We start from the raw sequence: 17,407 nt of genomic DNA, 5'->3' as shown, positions 1-17,407 counted from the left end.
CATCCCACTCCATATCCTCACCATATACTCATGCAACAAATAGCTAGCCTTTCTAATAGAGGATAAAGGAAAGGCCAAAGAATGGTCAGCAGTGCGAGGATTCTTGTGTTGCCTCTCTAGGGCATAAGGAATACTTGAAGCTTGTGACACAGCACTCCTACCTACTCACCTGGTAGATATGGTTGAGTTTGAAGTGTTTGAGAAGTAGAAGGAGCAGGGCAGAGATACTCTTTACGATGATCTCCTTGTGCCTGTTCACGTCAATGCCCAGCTTCATGCTCTGGAGAACAGTTATGCTACAAGGGATAGAGGAAGCATCAGTATAAAGGTGCTGATGGAGGAAGGCCTAGAAAGAAAAACCCAAGTATTTGGGCTAGATTACATATATATATATATATATATATATATATATATATATATGAGGGTCAGAACTCAGGAAACTTGAACTTCTGTGCTAGGGAAACCTACGGAGCTCCCATTTAGGAATCTGTCCAGGAGAAAGCTTCCATGGTCTCTTTTTTATCTGTTGGACCCTAGTTCTGAGCTACACAGAGCTCAGTAGAAGGCCCTGCAGGGGACAGGAGGTACATGCAGAGAAGGACAGATTTCTTTGAAGACAATTCTGTAAGTGTTAACAGAGAAGCCCTGAAGACAAGATGCTGGTGTCTAGCAGCTGCCCCAGTGGAAGCACTCACGGCATCTCTTCAGGCAGGACATCTGCTAGGATATTGATAGAGTCTGTCTTAGCCTTGGAGGTGGGGGCTGCAGCCAGCAGAATCTTAAGCAGAGCAATCTGGGAGATAGAAAAACAAGAAACCCACCCTGGTCTATCCCACTCAGTAAAACAGTGGCTTTTCTTAACCTCTCTAGACCAATGAAAGGCATTTCAAAGCCTTTGTCTAAGATTTTCCTTCATTGACTAAGCCTTGCCAGTGTATAGGATGCAAACAAGTGTTTATCCTGAGGCTTGTCTGTGAAGCCAAGGAGGGAGGCCAAAGCAAGCTTCCAAGCTGTTTTACTTTTGGACTGCTCCTTCTAAAGGGAGCAGGGAAAGAGCAAAGTGGGAGGGGCAATGCAGAGAGATGAGTGGGAGAGATAAGCCCAACATTCTCCCCTAGTTTTCTTCCTCTAACCCTGTCAGCATCTTCACCATTCCTAACCAGAGACTACCAAAGACATGGCAGACAATGGCAGAACTCATGATAGTGGTAATTAGCTAGCAGAAAGGACCCTGATGCATCATATGTAGACTTTACTTTATTCTGCACCCCTGACCCCAGTAGAAAAGCTAGGGATAATGGCACCTAAAGTGGAGCCACAAGGAAAGTTCAGAATTCTACATTCCTCTTAGTAGAAGAGGGCAATTATGGCCCAGCCTGCTCCTTACCATGTACTGAGGGAGGCTGTACAGCATGCCCTGGTAGAGGATTTCACATGGTGTTTCTGGTACCACCTCTTCTCCCTACGGCAAAAACAACAACAAAAACCTCACAGATTACCCAGGCTACTTTGCGGACACTCAAGGATACATGTTGTTTGGTGAGAACTACACTGGGTGACACCCCTGGGATGCTGTCCTAACCGTGTTAATGATTCATTATTTGGTTTAGGATGAGTGACCATTCCTCTTTAGGCTCCAGTTTTTTTTCTTTGAGCTGGCTTAAATGATCTTTGATATCTTTTTCCAGTCCCCAAAACTGCTTAGTCTGAGTCTAGTTTTCCTGCTATCTGTAATTAATCACTCTTTTCACGTCACATGCTCAATCAGGAATCAGAACTCTAACCTAGAAGTTAGGTTAGACCACTGCTTTGGTACACACACACACACACACACATACACACACATCCTAATTCATTCACATGGGGTTAACCTAGGCTATAATACACCTGACACGTTGAGATACCCTACACAGAGGCATTTCCATGGTGTTAATCAAAGATCAACCAAGAACTTGAGTTTTTCTATGATCTGGAAAGGGGGAAGGAAAAGGTAGGCAATTCAATAGGGAGGGTTAGTGATAGAATTAAGTAACTCAGTCAGAGAAATGAGATGGGTATTAACAAGGAAGCTTTTAAAGGGTTGGAAACTAATCCCCTCTCTGGCATCCTCATCAACATCACTTTCTTTTTCTTAAGAGCACCATGTATATCACCGTCTTCTTCATGACCCCAATGAATCCCTTTATCAGAATGGGGGAAGCAGGGATCCCAGATGCTCAAGAGGCAGCCCAAGCCTCACTGAAATCTTTGGCCAATGTAGTCCTTTTTTCCCTTGAGAACCCCTATTACAGGGCAAGAGTCACTGACTTGTAGGCAAAAGGAAATAATTGGGTCAATGGATACAAGTCTTCAGTGCCAGGCATTCAAGAGAGCCTGGTAATTTTGCGTGTGCACTTACCTGCTCCCAACAAGGCCTACTACCTTCTCTTTTCAACAACCCCCCTCAAGTTTTTGGCTTTGCCTCACACAAAAATAGAGTTATCAGACAGATATACTACATCTCTGGAATATCAGATCTGCCAGTCTCTACTTGCTTTCTGACACATCAGATGACTTTCTGTGTATACAACATAAATCAAGCCTGTACTTGGGCTTGGGATCCCATAATCTTTGTTTTTGAGGTTTTGATTATTTGAAATTATGCATAGGTGTGTATATATGAGTACGTGAACATGAGAGCAGGTGCCTGTAGAATCCAGAGGCATTGAATCCTGTCTTAGTTAGGGTTTCTAGTGTTGGGAAGAGACACCGTGACCACAGCAAATCTTATAAAGGAAAACATTTGAGGTGGAAGCTTATAGTTTCAGAGGTTTCATCCACTGTCATTATGGAGGGGAATATGGAGGTGTGCATGCCGACGTGATGCTGGCTACATCTTGATCAGAAGGCAACAGAAAGTGGACTGAGTGTCACACCGAACAAAACTTGAGCAAAAGAAACCTCAAAGCCTGACCCCACAGTGACACACTTCCTCCAACAAGGCCATACTACCTCCTAATAGTGCCACTCTCTTTGGGGGGCCATTTTCTTTCAAACCACCACAGATTTCCCTGGACCTAAAGTTGCCACGTGGGTGCTGGAGACTGAGCTCAGGTCCGCTGGAGTAACAGAAAGCACTCGTAGTCACTGCGCCATCTCTCCAGCCCATAGACTCTTTCCTTTCTCTTGACAGAACCCGTCAGACCTTTAGCTTAGCTCTGGATCATTTCATTTCAGTTTTCTTATCCAAACAGGGTCTCAAGTAGCCCAGGCTGGCCTCTAACTGGATAAGTAGCTGAGGATAACCTTGAGCTCATGATCCTTCCGCCTCTATCTCTCAAGTCCTGAGATTACAAAGACACCATAGATTTTCACGTGTTAGCATGATACTCTCCCTCATCCCACATCTTCCTCCTCCTCCATCCCATTTTTCTCCCCTTCTTTACAACACATTTCTTTTCAATGTACTCAGAACAGGCTTTTTGCCATTTTACTGCGGTCATTCTTAACCCAGTCACCAATTATCTTAATCCTGCCCAATCCAATATGCACTTCTGTTCTTTTTTATTTTATTTTATTTATTTATTATGTATACAACATTCTGCCTCTATGTATGCCTGCAGGCCAGAAGAGGGCACCAGATCTCATTACAGATGGTTGTGAGCCACCAAGTGGTTGCTGGGAATCGAAGTCAGGTCCTCTGGAAGAATAGTCAATGCTCTTAACCACTGCTCTCCAGTCTGGCCCTTCTGTTCTTATCAGGTGCCATCTCTCAGCAGCATTTGGCCCAGGTAGTCACATATCAGATTTCTAGATTTTCTTCCACTTCATTGGGTATTTTTCTTACTTTTTGTGGCTTCTTTCCTAGCTCATCCTTCCCTTAATCCATTGGTGTGTCCCAGGGACTTTCCTTGGTTCCCTCTCCTTTGGTCTCTGCCTACTCCCTTGGGTTCTCTTCGTCTTTTCTACAGTACTTAACGCTGTAACATCAATGACTCTCAAATTTTTGAAGCCAGTCTTCTCCCTAGAACTCTAGACCTCTACATCTAACTTCCCAACAGCTCTTCCCAAGTATATAATGGACACCTAAAGCTTAGTATGAACAAACAGGATTTTTCATACTCCTCCTATTTTCCAGGTGATACTTATTCTTGATTCTTCTCTTTGCCTTTTGATATACGTCTAATTGAACTGCAAGTCCTGTCAACAATACTTACAAAATATCACCCAAATTCACCTACTTTATGACCCTAGTTTAGGTCACATCAACTTTCACTTTATTTTGAGTGAGTTAATGCCTCCTCTTTGTTTGGTCTGATCTTTGTTTAGTTGGTGGTATTTTTTAAAACCAAAGAACAATATCTTTCTTCTGCTTAAAATCTCAAAAGTTTCCCTTTGCACTGTGAATCAGCTTCAAGCTTCCTACCTCTGCTAACAGGTCCTACCTAATGTGTCCCCAGGCCACCTGTCTGAAGTCATCTCCACAACCCAACCCCCTTACCCATGGATTGTTACAACAGCCTTCTTTTGCTGCCTCTTGTTCTCTGTGCCTGCCTCTTCTACCCTGATTCTACTTGGAATGTTTTCTTCTTGGATGTTCCCATGGCCCCTTCCCGTACTTCAGATCTAGGTTAAATGTCACCTTCTGCCGGGCGGTGGTGGCGCACGCCTTTAATCCCAGCACTCGGGAGGCAGAGGCACGCGGATCTCTGTGAGTTCGAGGCCAGCCTGGTCTACAAGAGCTAGGTCCAAGACAGGCTCTAAAAAAGCTGCAGAGAAACCCTGTCTTGAAAAACCAAAAAAAAAAAAAAGTCACCTTCTTAGATAGCTCATCTATCCCACTCTGCCCAATCCAAAATAGCCAACAGATAGTTTCATGTTATCCTATTTAAATGACCTCCATGGGATCTACCACTCTGTTTAACTAACTGCCTTCCCAGCTTTACTATAGTGTGCCTTTGTTTTTTATAACACACAGTGAGAGCCTGACAAGCTGATGGGTGCACACACAGTGCATGTTCTGTATCAGCACAGCGGACAGAGCTCATCCTTCCTTCCTCCTGTGTGCTAGAGCCCAGAACTTACCAAAGACATGGGGCATTTCTCCAGTTCCTCTTCATTCTTGATCTGTATATCTGCGATGGAGATATACTTGTGCTGGCAAAGATAAGAAAACATCAACAAGGGTTGAGAACCTAATTCACACGTGTCCCGGCTCTTCTGTAACTTTCTGTGTTCATAAGAAGATCTTCCAAGGGTTTATCATCCAAAACAGACATAACACCTTTGAAAGCAAGACTCTTATTCTCTTCTGCATAATTAGCACTGAGCAGCACTTCATAAACAATGTTTCTGGGTACTGCATTCCCATACTGTTGGATACTAGCAAATACACCTAGTCATTTAGCCTTAAAGAGCAGGGGGAGGTCTAGAGCAGACCTTTGCCAGACAGGTTTGATGTGCATGCATGTGTGTAAGGAGTGGTGACTCCACATTCTTTGTGTTTAACATAACTGGATGTAAAGATGGTTCCTACCTAGTCTTTGGGCTTTAGAAGCTAGTGAACCTATGGGGAGGTAAATACAAGAAAAGGAAACAGAGCGGGAAAGGAGAGTAAGGAGAGACGGAGGGGAAAGGAACAAGAGAAAGGAATTGTTTCTCATTGACCTGAACGTAGGAAACTGGGTAAGTAGAGAGACACCCAACTTCCTATTTGGCCAAAAGGCCTGCAGAGGGGACGCAGAAGGTCCGGGATATGTCTGGAAGAGGACTTCTACCCAGTATGCAAGGTAGTGGTAATCTGACGTAACTGATGACTCCCTATCCCTGAGGAATCAAAGTACACCCTGGTCACCTGCTTTAGAGTCTTCACACTCTCGTGGATGGGTCGAGGTAGTCCAACCAAGGTATCTGTGTCCCTGTAGGAGGCCCAAAACACCAGACCATAAGTTTAACAGAAGAGAAAACTCCATATACTCTGAAATCAGGGACCACACATTTTAGCATCTACCCCTAGTACCTATACCTTCTTTTTTTTTTTTTTTGGTTTTTCGAGACAGGGTTTCCCTGTAGTTTCTAGAGCCTGTTCTGGAACTAGCTCTTGTAGACCAGGCTGGCCTCGAACTCAGAGATCCGCCTGCCTCTGCCTCCCGAGTGCTGGGATTAAAGGCATGCGCCACTACCGCCCAGCTTACCCTATACCTTCTTATATAAAGTTCCTGGTCCATCATCTTGCTTAAGGTCACAAAAATAATAATGACACACAGAAGCATTTCTGAAAATTAGGAGATTTATCATATATTCTCTTGTAGTCACTTGACCTGCATATAACAGATTCCCACTTAAAGGAATATGTGACCTAATGACACCTTTGACACTAAAATCTCTTCTAGCTTTAAAAAGGCTAGTGGGGAAGATTCATGGCCTTCTATGACATACTTTATTCAGTTTGAATATCTAGTACTTACTGCCCAAGGGTGAATCCAATGAACTTATTTCTGCTTATCTCCAAGAAGTGTTCAATGTCCTTCTGTCTGAGATGATGGTGAAGAGACCAATACCAGAGAGAGGAAGAGAGCAAAACAGAACAACCTTGAGAAAGAAAACCTTTCAGAGCTCCCGATCCTTCATTTGAAGGACTAGAGCAGTGGAAGAAGACAGAAATCAACAGAAGGCACTTCAAATACAGGAGTTCTGATCAGGAACACTGAATATATGTGCTATCCCACCCACCACTGAAGAGATTGAAATCCCAATGCTCAGGGTCACTGGTGCCATTAAACCTACCTGACCTTTGGGGCCCAGGGAAGGCCCTTGGGAAAGGCTACCCGGTCAGTAGAGAGAGGTGTCTGTGAGGGTGGAGGTGGCACCAGAGGGTCCTGTTCCAGTAGGTCTAACTCTCCATCCAAGGCTCGTTCTCCATCACCTGCAGGCTCCTCTTCTTCCTCTGTGGCTGGTTCCTCAGTCTTGAAGAGATCCCTTTCATTGTAGATGTCCAGGCTGTCTTGCTTGGTGAGGAGTTGCTGGTGGTGGTGGGAGAGAAAGGAATTACTTAGGGCGTATGGCAACCTTGTCTGAAGTCACTCTCTCTAGACTTCAGGAAATATGAGGTTGAAACCCATCTACTATGAGAACACGCCATTATCCATCTCAATCTTACAATTCACTGAACTCAAACATAGGAAAAACAGCTCCCAGGAAAAAATGGCCATGGCCAGTAAACAGAGCATAGATAGTGTCAGTGTGATAGCTAGCCAGCTTCCAGGAAGCACTGATGCTCCCCACACCCAGACTTCCCTTCCTAATTATGCTCTGCTTAGGTGAACATTCAATGAGTTTGCTTTCTGTCAGCATACACCAGCTGGCTGACTGAAGAAGAAATGACAGAAACTTGCTGCCAGTGAGTTTAGAATGCTAAATCTTATTGCATAAAGAAAAAAAGATAGGACAGAAATAGGCCAAAAAGTTAACAGTCACTGCCTCTGGTTGTTAAGCTTGTGGGTGATTTTTCTCTCTTCATCACATTTTTATATTTGTTCCAAATTTTCTACAATGAGTAAGCATTACGTTATGAAACATGAAAGGTTTTAAAAAAATCATACTGCCTACAATTTAGACAGGCTTGTGTGGCTCCATCACCTTTAATTGGTAAACTCTGGGAAGTCAGGCAGGTGAGTTCATGCAAATATGGCCGTGGCCCAGTGTAACTTACTTATATTTTCTCAGTAATATACATGACCTAGAAACCTAACCAACCATCTCACAAGTGTAAGCTTGTGTCCAAGGCCAGAGAAATATTGTGACTCAAAATAAAACTTCTTGCTGCCAAGAAAATGGTAAGTGATTCATGATAGACGTGGGTTTGCTAGGTGCTCTTTTCAGGGTCCCTACTCTCAGAATTCTAACATAACCCATATTTAGGAGGCTAAGCAACTCTAGTCACTGAGGTTCAGATGAATAATACATGGCCAGGGGCCACCTTGGCCAACCTGGGATGGTCATTTACTGCCCTTTCCCACCACATCCATAGCATCTTCGGATCTTGATTTTTGACCAGTCAGTACCCCAATACCACCATATGCTTGGTCCATACCCTTCGAGAACCACGGCGGCCCCGCAGCTTGGAGGGTGGAGGGGCCAGCTGAGACTCCCCCAGATCAAGAGTATAAGAAGGCGGGGAGGCAGCACGCATGCTCTTTACGACCTGGATACTGTCCTCAGCAAGTGGAGGCAGGCCCAACTCTGCACGCTTCTGTATTTTGAGAGCCTGCAGATGCTCAAATCCACCAAGTGTAAACTGAAGAGTAAAAAGGAAAAGGGAGGTTATCCAGTGCCAGCTGGTCAGCCCTGAGCAGGTTGTGTGTGTGTGTGTGTGTGTGTGTGTAACTATAATTCAAGAAAAAGAGGCCATGGATTTCAGAGAGAACGAGGAGCAACAGTGAGTTCATGGGAGGTGTTAGAGGAAAAGGAAAGGGAAAAATGATGTAATTTTATTGTAATTTCAAAAAAATTGTTATGATAAAAGGAGGAAGAGGAGAGAGGGGAAGGGAGGGCAGTCATAGAGAACAAAGTCAAAGAAACATGGGCAGAAGGAAGGAACCACAACTCCCAATTTCCTCACGCTGCCCCTTGAACAAGGAAGCAGAAAAGCTGAAGAAATAGACATTGTCACTACTCCAGTCTGAGGATCTCTAGGGTCAGAACAAAACACAGCATTATTTACTGACTCAGGGCTGGAAACAAATCTAAACATTAGAGGAGAGGGGGCTCCACTGGAAAAAATTAAAAATAGGAGGCAATCTTCCCTTTGTTTTGTTTCTTGAGCAGACTTCAATCGGCCTCGGTCTGTCGAGTGCTGGTTTTACAACCATGTGCCACTCTCCTCGGCACAATCAATCTTAGGGAGCACATTCAGATGTTATTATGTCGTAGGGTCACATAGTTTCCTCTGTAATCAAGAGGTGGCACACCCTAAGAGGCCCACTAAAAGGGTATGCTGTTCCTCCAGCCCTATGGGATGGGAGCCAGAGAGAGACTATGGGGTGAAGGATCAGATTAAATAATAAATAACCATTATTGACTATATACTTGTAAGGACACCCTTCCTCTATTGGAAGAAAAGGCATGCATTAATCTTAATATGTCATAGCTGCAGAAACAGACACAGGGCTGTCCAAGGTTCACTGGTATGAACAGAGTCAGATTCCCAGAGGTCAGCTAGGGTTCTTTCTATGGAACATCAGTTTTTTTAGGGAAAGGTGCCGTTGACATCTTCAGCTCATGGAGTAGTATCCAAGAGATTCATCCAATAGAAACAGAAATCTGATATTCAGAGCAAACAGACTCTAGCGGTCCTTTCGTTCCTCTCAGCTAGCTGGGCTAACAGCTGGCCTATTCTGCTGCCTAGCTCTGATCAGGTGAGATAGGAACGGAGATCAGTCACTCACCATAACCACCTTCCAGAGCAGAAGCAGAACCTTCTTTATTGGGAAATGAGGGGCCATGCCACTGCAGAATTTGGTAACCATGGAAAAGAGCAGGAGGGCAAAAGGCTCTTCGTTATGCGTGGAAAAGCCTGGGATACAAAGAGAATCAAGAGAAAGAGATGAAGTAGCTGACATCCTGCCCTAGATTCATGAATTGGAGCACACTGAGGAAGGCACTCACCTCTCGCATGGTGAGCCCCCTTCCTGAGGGAATTCCCTCAGAGGACCGGACTGAGGCTATTGTGGTAAAATAGTGTGCCCCACCCCAGAAGTTACTAAGGCAATGCTTTCAGGGTTATACCAAATAGGAAGTCACAGTAATGATGTTGCTTTCTAGTTAAAGGAATCAAGGTATTTCGTGGACCACACTTCATTCTTTTCTTATTTACATTAAAAATATATTTTTTAAATGCTTTCACATCCTATCCCTCTCAGATGACCACTTCAACTTAACATTAGAACAAAGTTTAGTTTTATGGCAATTCAACTCTTCTTCCCCCAATATGGGCTTCATGATAAAATGGGAGAGAAATGATTATCCTCATTCTGACCAGGGGAACTAAGACACAGGGGGTCAATCACACCCAGCCCTCATGTCCCATAAAATGTATCTGTCTTAAAAAAGAAAATATGCTAATTTTAAAAAGAAAAAGAACAAAATAGAACTGCTTCCTGGCCTCCCTCAGTACTCTATACCCACCCTCCTCAAGTGCCACTTCTTACTTAGTTCAGTTCGGAAAGTCTCTCGGGCTGTCCTCCACCCACGGGGGTCTATTTCTCGTTCCAGGCGGATATTTTCCACCATTAGGTACATGACACTCAGCAGCACCCTGGAGTCACAAAGGATCATAAGAGATTCCCAAGGCAGTTATAGTTACAGACATCAAGGATGACATCAGTGTGCATCTGATCAGAGCAGATTAGTTAAAGGGTAACTTCTCACTCATCTGGGATTTGGAAAAAGGGTAACCGGTGCTAATCACCCCTCTGTCCAAAGCCCACGGTTGCCCTCACTCACCTGAGCTCAGTGCTGTCAGCAATGGAGACAGCTGGTTTCCGAAGGGCACTACTAGAGGCCTGGCTGTTGCTGCCACGGAGAGGAAGGAAAGAACAGGAACCCATAAGGCCTCTCTCCTCCTTGTGCTCTCACTCTCTCGTCACACAAACCCCCGCCATTCCCTGGTTATGCATCCACAATGAAATAGGAACACACAGAATTCCCTTGCTACCCTATCAGTAAATCCTCAGCTATGGTGAAGCGAGGAAAAGATAGGGTCTGTGATATCAATTTCTCTTGTGATTCCCCACAATGCTTACCCCTGTGCTGAACACAAAACAGATACCAAGCAGTCTCTGATAAATAATAAACAGACTTCAATGTATCTAAAACTCCGGGATGGCAGGCACAAGAGAAAGAAGGTCCAGTGCAGTAGCAGCAGATAAGGCCGCCTCCAGTTACAGCTCACGAGGGAAAGACTTAGGCACACTGACAGAAACTGGTCTGCTCCTCGTGTGTTGTGCTTATGATGGAAAAAGTTTCCTTTATTAATTCCAGAGTTAGGCTCAGCTGAAAAGTTGCTTAGATTAAAAAAGTAATCAAACCAGGCTAGGCCTGTGAAGCCCAGGATTGTGGCTCAGGGAGAGAACATAGTATCGGAAGGGAAGGTGGTGGGGAAACTGCCAGTGAGTGTAGAGGAGATGTGAGTGGACTCAGCTCCTGCAGGGGGATCCACTGACATGTGAATCCTTTCTTTGAGAAAGTTTCTGCCGCCCTTCCCTAAAGCTTCTCACTCGATTTCTATGTGGAGGAGCTCCAGGAAGGCCGAGAAGGTCCCCATCTGATAGAGCAGGAAGCAGTTGTATCTGGACCAGTGTAGGACATCGACCTCTGAGTCACATTCCCCAAAAGTACCTAGAGGATGAGACAATTGCAGTAATTGGGAGGGGGCAGCTACCCCAGTTCTTTCTACCCTGCCACATGATTTAAATTTTTTCCTATACTTTACAGACTAATGAGGCTTATAGAGTTTGGGCAGGGCACATGAGAACTTCCTTAGATGAGTGAGCCAGTGGAGAAAGGGGTAGTCTCCCAGGTAAGTGAGTCGTAAATCACCCACCGAGAAATAGGTTTCCAGATAAGGATTCAAGCGTGTATAGTCTATTTGGGAATGGATCTTCAGAAGAGAAACAGGGGGAATAGGGAGGAAGGAAGGCAACTGAAAGAGTTCAGTCGCAGGGGACTTTCTGGAAACAATACAAAATACACAACTCAGAGTTATCTCTCCCAAGAGTGAGATAAACAAGATTATCTTCTCAATCTTGTTAGTCATTTTTATGAGGACTGAGTATATTAATTCTTCCTGCTTCCTGACTGCCCATTGTGGGTTGCAGACAAAGCCCTTAAGCAAAAGGATCTTTGTATTGGCAGCTGGAAGTTGGTTAGAGCATCAGACCTAAGCCATTCAGAAGTACCACCTTACTTACTGCAGTCTTCCCTTCCCATGTATTGTTCTTTTTTGTTTGTATCTTACAATTTAATTCTCAATCTGTTGGTTTGCCAGAAATCCTCACATACATGATCTTAGAGCTTATTTTCATTTCTCTAGCAGACTTATATTCAGTGTTCCTTCCAACACCTGGCTAACAGGCTAATTGGGAAGCTTTTCCCAATTCATCTCATTTAGTTCTGGTTATCTCCAAATTACTCCCAGCATCCCTTCCTGCTGCTGCGTTGGCCTGAATCTTCAAAATGCCAATGAGAAATCTCAGTGGTGGTGCCAGGGCACAGCTGATGAAAGCAATATCTGTGTTAACTCTGTTGGTGGTACATCATCAGCTCTCCCTATGTGAACTCTCTTGCCAATCTTCATATACACTTAGAGCCCAGATTGGAGGGGGGAATTCACACAAGAAGTCCTGACATGCACCGGGTATGATGGCTTGTGTCTGTAATCCTAACTTAGGAGGTAGAGGCAGGAGGAGCAAGAGTTCACAGTTGTTCTTAGAGGAAAAGAAAGAAAAGAAAAGAGGGCCAGGCATGGTAGCACACATCTTTTATCCTAGCATTTGTGAGGGAGAGGCAGATGAATCTCTGTGAGTTCGAGATTAGCCAGAGCTACAAAGTGAAACCCTGTTTTTAAAAAGAAAAAAGGAAGGAAGAATCTGCTGTGTGTGGTAAGATAGAGGCAGATCCCAAGAGATCCAGAACAGTATCCGAGGCTATCTTTTGATCTACTCCTAACACGGCAAGACCTGTCACTGTGTTGTACGGCACCTTGCTCTCCTGGTAGGGTCTGCTTTATCCACTGCCCTCCATAGTTTCCACCCCGTCAAATCAGCAAAAATAAACACTTACCTTGGGCTAGATAGAGAACAGCCCGGGCCACCTTGAGCCGTTGTTCCCTACTGACCACCTCCAGTCGGTCCAGAAGTCCCATCACATAGGTCTTTTGGGCATCTTCTTCTAACTCCAGCCATTCCTTAGCGTCTTGCACTAGGGATAGAAAGCCATACACAGCTGATGTTGGTTACTGCCACTTCTTCCTGGAGAGGGCCCTGATAATACGCCCACCTCTGTTCTCAGTTCCCAAAAAATTCTTCAAAACTTTTTCTTATTTAAAAGTTTTGGATTCTTTTGTTTTATTTTTTTGTTTTTGGTGACATTGAGGATTGAACCCCGGGCCTTTCACACAAGGCAAGCTCTACCAGTAAGCTACATTCCTACCCCAAGCTTTCCTTATTTAACTAGGAAAACATAAGGGATATATAGGAAAAGGACCCAAAATGTCCTAATCTGAGCCTATTCTGTCCCCACTTTTGTCCAGACAGTAAATTCTGCTCTCAGCCTTTCCTCAAGGAGTCCCTCTGTCTCCATCCATGTCCAGCGCCTAGTCATCCCACAGGCCCAATACAAGAGGACCCGTCCACACTCAAGCCCAAACCAAAAGCTCTGCCCTAAACACTCTTTTGCTTTACCGTGACATTTCAAATTCTCCTCCGGGCCTTGGCTACTTGTGTGCTATGCACTCTCTGCCTGCTATCAGACTATGCACCTTATTTGTAGACGCTGCAAATTACTCCCAGCTCAGCCTCCTGCATCTCTGACACAACACATACTCACACACTGCACATTTGTTGAATTAAAAATTAAATTGCCACTGAGAAAGTAAGGAAACAGATCTGAAGGGATCACAGTGAGGGCATATAGAACTACTGCTGGCAGGGAGCGGAGTGAGAGACAGAAGCTAAACGTTAAGGACACACAATTCCATTGGGCTATATGCTGAGCCATCCCTCTACTTTCTGGTTTCACCTTCTCTGTATAAGGAAGTCTGTGTTCTATATGCAAGAAATAAAGGGGTTGTGGTTGTGAAGGGGGATGAAGAATCAAACTTTGGTTCAGCCTTTTACTGGGTCAGACTGGGATATCGTGGAAGGAATAGCAGACTCCTGTGAACAGGGAGCAGCAGCACCTTGAGCTCTGAAATCCTCTTCAAAGCACCTCCTGTTCGCGGTGAACTCCAGGTTCTCTGTGTAGCTGTATAGTTCTGCAGCAGGAAGACAAAGCAGAGTCACATTGAGAACCCCCCCGAAGAATCTGGAGTAGAGAGGATCACTCAAGGACTGAAGGGTCCAACACATTCTTGTGTCCAATTCAATCTAGAGCCAGTTCCTTCCTTTCAGAACAGTTAAAAATAGCATGTGTGTCCCTGGGTGATTAAACTATCAAACCTGTCCTCCTGCCAGATGGCTGGCAACAGAGAAGGAAGACAGCCTTCGACATTTGGTAAGGGCCAGGGGGAGGGCTGGAGTACAGAGGGTTTAATGCCATCATTTCTGTTTCTTAGGGCTGCGATCCACTCAGTTCTGTCAACCCAGGTTAGAGCTCTACCATCTTTAGGGAAGAGAAGGGCAACACAACTCGGGATCTTAGAGGAAAGATCTGTGCTGTTTAGGAAGCCAGGACAAGTGCTAGAAAAAAAACCAAACTAAACACACAAACAAACAAAAAACCACCAAAACCTACCTGCTGGTTGGGAGCCAGTTTGTTTTCCCTATGCTGAGCTTCCTTGAAAGGTACAGAAATTTAGGTTCCTACATATGGAACCTGGGCAGATGATGTGGCGAATCATGTGAGCACCTAAGCTTGCCAAAAGATTTCGTGTTCAGGAAAATCTAGCCTTATTGATTGCAGCCTCTGACTATAAAACAAGGTGACAATGTTCCCTGCCCCTGCAGCACCAAAACATTCACTCTGCACTCTCATTGTACAGAAGATGATTTAAAATCAAACATTATATCAAAACCTATTCCACCTATATCATGAAGTCATAGAAATCTAGGTACATTTCAGCCAACTAGTTAAAGATTGAGAACTACTTGGAAGTTAAAACTCTTAAATCTTGTGTCTCAGAATCTGGGGACAGCCTGAAACAAATCTCAACTTTGAATCTTAAATATGTCAATCATTAATTTGTTAATGGAAATGTGAGTATATGTGTACGCATTTATTTAGATCAGAAAAATCAGGAAACCCTAGTCAGCAAGGTAAACAGTGCTGAACTTTGTCTTTATTTTTAAAATGTTCGATAACGAAATTTCATATACAGATAATTATAAAATACATTTAAGATAGTCATGAATCTTCTACTCAGATTAAACAAATGTAACATTTTCATATGTGCTCAGACTACTCTCCAGCCTTATTCCTTATTTATTCATACTGAAATATGTTGATAGAAAACAGTTATATTAATGGTTACATGCAGACTATGATTACACGCTAGTTTATCTGTTCCCTTGCAGATGGGGCTTTTAGGTTGTTCTCAGCTTTTCGTAATTAAAATCAAGGCTGAAATAAATGCTTTTTTGAGCTCAAAGATAAGTTCTTTAGATAATACATATAGAGATAAAGTTACCGGGTCATAGTATGTGCACATCTTCAACTTTATTAGATATGACCTAATTGCTTTCCAGTTTTATACTCTGCACCTTCACACTGCTACACATAAGCAGTGCAGAAACATGCTTGCTCGTCCTCCACTCACTTTGTGCACGTGTATGGGTGTATGTGCGCCATACCACACATATAGAAGTCAGACAGCAGCTTGTGGGTGTCAGTTTCCTTCTTACACCACGATGTGGCTCTGAGGTCGAAACTCAGGTCATGAGGCTTGGTGGCAAATGGCCTTACCTGCTGGGCCATCTTGCCCATCTTCAAATTTTGTAGTCTGATGATTGTGAAATAATATCCTGTTTTTTTAAAAATTAACTTCCTTCATTAACTAATAAACTTGAACGTCTTTTCAGACACACACACACACACACACACACACACACACACACACTTTCTTCTGTGGTGCTGTGGATCCAACAGAGAGCCTCATGCACAGCCCTTTAAATATTTACTGACTTTCTGATTTTCTTTTCTGCGAGTTTATATTCTTTGTCTACTTCTCTTTCAGGTTAGTCATCTCTTCTTTGTTTATCTCTCTTTCTCTACACGTGTTCACATTCTAGATTCTAATCCTTTGTTCATTATTAAACCTAGCTATTTCTGTCACTCATTGCAAAATTTATTCCCTGGGCTTATTCACCAGAACTTCTGCAAAAAATGTTTGTCTTTTTATCTGAAAAAGCATGTCTCAAAGTGTCATTTCCATGTGACAGAATATTTAACTTTCGCACCATCTCCACCCAAAGCTCATTTATTAATAACTAGCATTCACAGCACGTGTAACATGGAGGCCCTTAATGTGCAGAGATCACGCTTGCCCTATCTAAAATTCTAGACAGGGAGAAGCAGCCCAGAATTGAAAAAGGAATGGGATCACTCAACCCCAGCTCACAGATATCTACGGCAGAGCTTGACTGTGGGTGATGCAGGTGATGTCCAGCCTTACTCAGCCAGCCAATTTCCTATAATCTCCTTCACCTGTGGCTGGAATGTTACTAAGAATAAGTGTTGGGGAAAGGAAGGAAAATGAAGGTAGACAAAGGAAAGAGAGAGAATGGGATAAAGAAAGGGTGGCAGAGAAAATAGGCACACAAATACATGGATTATAGGGCGAGAGAGGTGAATAATGGAAGTGGAGAGAACTGATTTGATATTTGAGAGTGCATCAAAAAAGCCAGAGGCCAGAGAGATGGCTCAGTGGTTAAGAGCACTGACTGCTTTTCCAGAGGACCCGGGTTCAATTCCCAGCACTCATATGACAGCTCACAACTGTCTGTAATTCCTCACATAGACACACATGTAGGAAAACCACTGATGCACATAAAATAAAAAAATTAAAATAAAAGGAAAAGAATGACTAGGAAAGAGGACGAGACTGAGCAAATGAAGAGCACTCTCATCAAAGGGAATGCACAGTAAAGGGATATTCGTTATTGGTAGCGGGAAGGATATAGCGATAACAGCCCTTGTTCAGTAGCTCTAGCTAAGACCAGAGACGCTGTCAGGGCTTACAGGCCCACTCCCTTCCCAACCACGTTTCCATTCATTCCTGACCCATCTATTCATACCTGACAGCTCTGCTGCATGCCCATCTGCATCTCCATATTCAAATTCCAGAGTAGGGCAGTCCACAGAGCCCTATAGTAGAGAAAGTTCTCATTAATGGGAAAAGGGGTTGTCAAAGAAAGAATATACCCTATTTCTACCCCTTTCCCTCTTGGAGGCCAAGGTCAGATCAGAGAGGCATCTAGAAAGCCCTAATTGGCCCTTTCATTTGAGAGTCAAACCAAAATCTGAGGCCCAGTGCAGGGAAGGGCTGGGGACTGCTGTCTAGTATCAGCAAGTCCAGGTAAAGGACAGGACTACAAACCGGGATAAAAGCTGCCATCTGAGGCAAGGCACGATCACATATGCGCAGGATGTTCCATTCTGGAGGCAGAGGCAGGAGGGTTCATGCTTAAGGTCAGCCTGGGCTGGGGATGTTGCT

At 44.0% G+C, this 17,407-nt stretch overlaps 1 protein-coding gene across 2 annotated transcripts in view; it reads right to left on the bottom strand.

Moving 5' to 3' along the window:
- Positions 1-17,407, bottom strand: part of Strip2 (striatin interacting protein 2) — a 44,744-nt gene that overhangs the window by 22,409 nt on the left and 4,928 nt on the right. For both annotated transcript variants that reach the window (XM_038319544.1, XM_038319545.1), the window contains exons 2-16: positions 16,989-17,058; positions 13,937-14,011; positions 12,820-12,957; positions 11,256-11,376; positions 10,483-10,551; positions 10,188-10,294; positions 9,426-9,553; positions 8,072-8,275; positions 6,766-7,001; positions 6,447-6,512; positions 5,834-5,897; positions 5,065-5,136; positions 1,388-1,462; positions 696-793; positions 170-296 (exon numbers count right to left, since the gene is read on the bottom strand). In XM_038319544.1, the coding sequence (XP_038175472.1) occupies positions 170-296; positions 696-793; positions 1,388-1,462; positions 5,065-5,136; positions 5,834-5,897; positions 6,447-6,512; positions 6,766-7,001; positions 8,072-8,275; positions 9,426-9,553; positions 10,188-10,294; positions 10,483-10,551; positions 11,256-11,376; positions 12,820-12,957; positions 13,937-14,011; positions 16,989-17,058 (1,650 nt within the window). The remainder of the gene's footprint in view (positions 1-169; positions 297-695; positions 794-1,387; positions 1,463-5,064; positions 5,137-5,833; positions 5,898-6,446; positions 6,513-6,765; positions 7,002-8,071; positions 8,276-9,425; positions 9,554-10,187; positions 10,295-10,482; positions 10,552-11,255; positions 11,377-12,819; positions 12,958-13,936; positions 14,012-16,988; positions 17,059-17,407) is intronic.

Source organism: Arvicola amphibius, chromosome 2, assembly GCF_903992535.2.
Source record: "Arvicola amphibius chromosome 2, mArvAmp1.2, whole genome shotgun sequence".
Taxonomy (NCBI): domain Eukaryota; kingdom Metazoa; phylum Chordata; class Mammalia; order Rodentia; family Cricetidae; genus Arvicola; species Arvicola amphibius.
The sequence above is the reverse complement of the archived record's forward strand: the minus strand, read 5'-3'. Positions and strand labels throughout refer to the sequence as shown.